General features: G+C 40.1%; 1 protein-coding gene across 2 annotated transcripts in view; it reads right to left on the reverse strand.

Moving 5' to 3' along the window:
• Window positions 1–6,000, reverse strand: part of roraa (RAR-related orphan receptor A, paralog a) — a 253,174-nt gene that overhangs the window by 68,609 nt on the left and 178,565 nt on the right. The window contains exon 1 of one of the 2 annotated variants that reach the window (XM_070550377.1): window positions 3,791–3,890. The exons of the other annotated variant lie outside the window; for it this stretch is intronic. Within the exon in view, the coding sequence (XP_070406478.1) occupies window positions 3,791–3,794 (4 nt within the window). The 5' untranslated portion in view covers window positions 3,795–3,890. Of the gene's footprint in view, window positions 1–3,790; window positions 3,891–6,000 lie in introns of those variants that run through there. 2 annotated transcript variants of the gene reach the window in all.

The following is a 6,000-nucleotide window of genomic DNA, read 5'->3' on the forward strand; positions in this document are numbered from 1 at the left end:
AGCAGTAGAAATCCGCATGCCTGTTATCTGCAGAATCTTAATGATGACGGCTAACTTCACAATGGGTTAACCGTGTCTCTGTTCTGGCGCTGCACGCCCACAGAAACACAAATTAATGGCAACGCGGGGAAAAACAGCATGCTTCTAATAAAGCAGATTCAACAAAATGGGCACAATACGATCAGCACAAATGTCAATGTCTAATATCACGGGAAGCATTTGTGAGTACATCTGCTTTCTTCTCTGCATGTGCAACTTCTTTTTTCCTTTACTTTTGTTTCTCGATTATTTGTCAGAAGAATGGGATCTTCAGTTCAACTGATCTAATTCAGGATCAGTACACAACTGATCTGTATACAGTTTGTGTATTTTTTCACCCCAGCAGTACTGTGATGATAGTGACTGATGCGGAAATAGCTCTGATGCTATTAAATACTTTGAAATATTATTTTTGACAAGTTTTATTCATTTCAGTAAAAGAAAACATGCATCATTCATTTGATCTGTCTTTGTTCTTTCAGAACTGGTCTCAAATCAAATTTAAAAATGACTAACAGCTGGTTTTGGTAGCAGATGTTTGGTTCAGCCAGGAAACAAGTTTTTGCTTAGTTGTTTTATTTTATTTAGTTTTTTTTTTATATATTTGTTTAGTTAAGTTCTCTGCAGACTTAAACAGGATAAAGGACTAAGATGCATACTACTAAGTTGGTGAACTGCCAAGAAACTTGAAATTCAAACATTTTATTTACTATTATATGCTAGAAGTAATGTTGTCATCCCAGCAGCAAGGGAAGTTACAGATGGATAAGATACTACTGTGTAGACAATGTGAACGAGAACAAAGGAAATACATTAAGATACAATTAATGGCAATATATTAAAATAAAATAAAAATTATCAAATCAAGCCTATTGCAACATTTTATATTCACAACATTAAATAATACTGCACATTTGCCAAAGCTGCCACCAGCTCCTGAGGAGGCTGAGGTCCTTTGGAGTTAATTCCAATCCGCTAAAACCTTTTTATCACTCTGTTGTTGGCTCTGTTATTCACTCTGCTGTGGTCTGTTGGGGTGCAGTCAGCTCTGACTGAAACAGGAAAGCTAGTTTAAAACGCTAGCTAGGTTCTGGCTGCCCACTAGGGTGAGTTAAGGAGATATGTGAAAGGAGGATGCTGGTGAAGATGACCTCCACCTTGGAAAACCCCTCCCAGCCACAGCATTCCACTGTGGAGACCATGGACAGCTCCTTCAGAGGCAGACTGAGACATCCCAGATTAAAAACAGAACTCTACCGTAGGTCATTCATCCCCTCTACAGTAAGAGTGTTTAACTCCTCAGTTGAACTGGTACTGGCATTATCTTGTTACACAATAACATTAATGCAATATTCATTATGTGTTAAATATAGAGGTGGGAAAAATGATCGATTCTAGATGCATCGCGATTCAGCCGTGCACGATTCCGCATCGATGCAGCAACGTGACATAATGAGATTCTCTCCCTATGTCCATGTCGGGGGTCGGCAACGGCGGCTCTGGAGCCGCATGCGGCTCTTCCATCCATCTGATGCGGCTCTCTGTGCTTATAAAATAATGAATGGATATTTAAAAAAAATGCTTTATATTTTACTGAATTAATTTTACATCTGTATGCCAATTCTAAATGTAAAGATTGTCTGCGTAAACCTGAACAGGTCCAACCCGGTCTTACTGTGAGACCGGGTTGACGCGTCACGCTTGTGCGTAATCATAAAGGCACATTCTGAGCTGACGAGGACGTGAGATTCTGGGATTCTCCTCAGCTCCTGGATGTGTCGCCACATTGGAGACAGGAACAAGCGCTATTCAGCCAAAGTTTCATAATCAGGGAACATTTTCTAAGTGACAAGTCTCGCTTCAGTCGGAGGAATCTTCCTGCGCTTTGGTTCTGCGACGTGCTCCAAGCCTCTCTCCACAACTTCAGCTCGCTGTGCGCCGTACGTACGCACTGACAGCGAGCTGCACTGAGCTCAGTGTCAAGCTCAGATGGGAATAATTTCTTAAGTGATTTAGCTACATCTGCGCGAAACGAATAAAGTGTCAGTTCGTCTGCATGCGTTGGGGTAGTTCTTTCTATTCTTTCTCCGTCAAAATAAACGGTTAAATACGGGAACTATCCACTCAACACAACACAAGCCCTGCTTTTATCTGTTCTGTTTTCTTGTGAAAATTGTTCCAAAGAGATATAATTTAACTTGATTAACACCAGAGCCATATCTCCGTCACTGTAAATGAGGGAAAAACAAAATGATCGGATCCTTTTCTGACCTTCCCCACCTACAAAGTTTAATTACAACAATCAAACATGACAGAGCCTGGATTTGTATTCTGAACAGTCTAAACATGTTTTAAAAAGAAACGTATGACAAAAGTGGCACCTGCTCAGTAAAACCACCAACAGGGTGAAAAATATCAAAATATTGTAGGCAGAGACGGGCTACAACTTCTGGATCCACTTTCTATAAATCGTTTTATTGAAAAATTATTGCTCACTATAGTGAATAGATGAATGTTCTGTTTTTCAGGGATTTCTAAATAAAAAAGAAATTGAAAACTATTCTACTGCTTTTATTAAGTAATGAAAATTTTTGTGTGAAGAATCGTGATGCATTTCAGACTCAAATCGAATCGTTAAGCAGATAATCGGAATCGGATCGAATCGTGAGGCAGGTAGAGATGCACACCACTAGTTAAATACTTATGAAATATCGGGTGTACATTAGCATTTCTGTGTCCTTTATGCTGCATATTTTAGGAAACAAAATTTTCTACTTTTTGTTTGTTGTTCTAATTGTTAAAGGTTACCATAAAAGCTTACTGTCTATTTGTGTTTGTGTACTTTTGTTATTATTTTTCTTCGTCCAATTTGTTAAGTTCTGCTGTAATGTGTGAATTTCCATATTGCAGGATCAGTAAAGTCTATTCGATTTCATTCTTTCATTCTATTAAGAACCTACTCAGAATGCCTGTGTAATTGAGCAGGGCATTTTAAAGAGTGAAGTGTATCATTGAACATGAGGATAAGTGTCCAAAAAGCAAGAACAGAGAATTTCCATAAAAGAACAGAAAGACAGAACAAAATGCCAAAAAATATGGAAAAATTATTACAAAATGTATTTTAAAAATGTATAAATCTACTAAAATATTTTTTTAGGAATAAAACGCTTTACAGTTTCATGGTATTTATAGATGGATGCCAATGATTTAAACAGCATTTTTTTTAAGTATTTGTGTTTTTGCTTTGCTCTGCAAATGGCTGACAACGGATGGGTGGATGTTTATGCTTGAATCCCTCTCTGCAGGAGAGATTTCCTAGTTCATGAGAGCTGTAAAATCAGATCAGTGTGTGTGAATATTCTAAATCAACAAGTTAGTTCCCAAAGGTTTTACTGAATTTCAACAGTGTTCAAAAATCATTTATTAGGCAGTTTGCAAATAGGGTGGCAAACTAGCTGCCACCCCGTGCCACCCCCTAGAGCCGCCAGTGTTCACGGGAAAGGGAGGGGGCAAAGCGAACCCACTGTTTTACTCTTGTGCAAAAGCTGGCCGACTGCAGAGCAAAGCAATCCCGAGGCCCACCCATTCATGCCAACTGCTTTGCCTGGCAGAAGCTGACATCTCAGAACACCACCCGCTCCTCAGCCCTCTCCACCTGAGGCGTCACATAGCCGGCATGAGAGAAATCGCCTGCAGCAGACGGGGGCTGCTTGCCCATCCAAGCATTGTATCCTTGTCATATGCCACTTACTCATTTTCTGGTTGGACAACGCTTCAAGACAGGGCCTTTCAGGTGCGTGAGACACAAAAGAGGAAAGGCCGAGAAAATAGCTGATGAGGTCTCTCTTCGCTGCAGCTCAAATTCTCTGAAAGAGCCGGGACAGGAACCAGATTAAGAGCCAACAAAAGCAAAGCAGTCAGAGTCCACAAAAACCGGTCCTGAACCCCTGCAGCTCTCCTTCACGCATTTCTCATAAAACACTCTGGAAGTGATAAAAGAAAAAAAAAAGACTCTGACCACAGAAACTTAAACAGAAAGAGTGCATGTTGAAAGGCCATTTGCAGCTTTAGAAAGTGACAAGCATAAAGCTTTGACTGAGAGATGAGGCCATATTGAAATGGAAGAGGAAAAAAACATGGCAGGAGAGGAAAAATGGAGAAAAATCATGCTGGCCTGGTTTACGACAAATAGATAACTCTATTGATTTCTCTTTTCCAGTGACCGTCCACTCCTCACTTCTGTGATTACACCGACCTATTTCAGAAAAAGCAAATAAAAAAAGAAAAAGAGTCTTTTATTATAGATTAAACCAAAATGTCCAAAAGGAAAAGACTTCTTTTGTGTAACAAACAAACAAAGTGAGATGAAACATAACCTACAGTACAGAGAGAGATTTTGTCAATTTGAGCATTCAGTGTTGCCGTGGGAAACAGAGGAAACAACCGCTTCTAGAGCCATGCTGAGAGTCAAACAACTTTCCACAGGAGGAGAGGTTATGTGTAGAGGAGCAGTTATTGTTTTCAGCTGCAACAAAGCACAGAAACATTAAAATGATTGTAATATTGCCCAACTAACATCTAAACAGCATAACGGCAATTTTGCAATAATATTTAGAAATAAATGATTCCAGTATAATAATCTGTTTTATAGTTGCACTGCATTGTGGGCTGTCTTATTTGTTTATTTTTTGTATGTTTTGTGCCGATGATTCCTTTGTGTCTGTGTGTGTACTGCTTTGTGCACGCGTCCTGCTCCGCCATGTCTGCGTCTCACCAGAGCATCTCACTCGGCGCTGCTCAGGGGACTCTGGCTGGCTGATCTTCATTATCAGCCCGAGCTTAACAATGTTCTGGATGCACTTCCCACATGAGTGCAACTAACAAATCCCCAAAGAGCTGAATCAAGGCAACAATGTGATGAAATACCTTCAAACAACCACTGAGCATGGCACACTGAGCTATGCAGAGACAACTCACAACGCCTCGGGCGATTCCACAGGAGTGCTCCTGTTGCCAAGCAAAATTACACAGCAACTGGGACGTATTATTCTCTTAAATTGGCAATGTACAGCCCTATTAAGTACCATAAATCTCATGTTTGATTACCTGAAAACTCATGGATCCAGTGCAAGTGCATTGGACAATTCAAGTAGTCTCTGCCGAGTCATTTAAAATCCTTTTATATATCTATTAAAGTTTATCATTTGCTTGTATTTTAAAGGTGTGGGACACTGGAAACCCATTTTTAAATCTTATTTCTGATCATAATTGGTTACTCTGAGATTTTCATGCAAGCCGAACACGAAATAGTCTCCTACACCTAACTCCTGCATTAGCTTCTGATAGAAAATAGATGGTGAAACGCTAGATATTGAAAATCCTGACAGATCTATGTCACAGTGTCACTTAACATTCGTGGACTCACCCATCTTGACTCACGACGGGGAAAGCTGTTGTTGGTTTAGCGTCCAGAAAGTAGCAGAAGCTAACCGTTGGCATTAGCAACACCACCACAAGACAGAACTCCTTCAGGCTAGTGTTTATTGTGGAGATAAAACATCCAGAGCAAACAGAGTCAGCGGTGGAGTCGTGTTGTTGTTAGCCAATCGGAGGTGAAATGTTCAAATATCAGGAAATAAACTCTGAATCCTGCCATCTGAAGCTCAGCTGCGGTGTGGCTCACTGCTAGTTCATTGAAACCGGTATTTCCATGCTCAAGGAATGTTTTTCTGGAAAGACGCAGACAATTTTGGATAGTACTGCCACCTACAGGCTTAACAAGGTTATGAATGCGCTTAACAAAGCACTGGATTTTTATTTATCTATTTATTTTTCTGAAAAGGTGGTGTGGACCCAAGAAGGGTGGGGGAGGATATTTAGTTTAACAAAAGCCTGGCTATGATCATAAATGGCCTTATAGGTTTCTGTGTCTCCACTTCAGCTTTGATGATGCAGGACTTC

The sequence above is a fragment of the Nothobranchius furzeri genome, chromosome 4, assembly GCF_043380555.1.
Source record: "Nothobranchius furzeri strain GRZ-AD chromosome 4, NfurGRZ-RIMD1, whole genome shotgun sequence".
Lineage (NCBI taxonomy): Eukaryota > Metazoa > Chordata > Actinopteri > Cyprinodontiformes > Nothobranchiidae > Nothobranchius > Nothobranchius furzeri.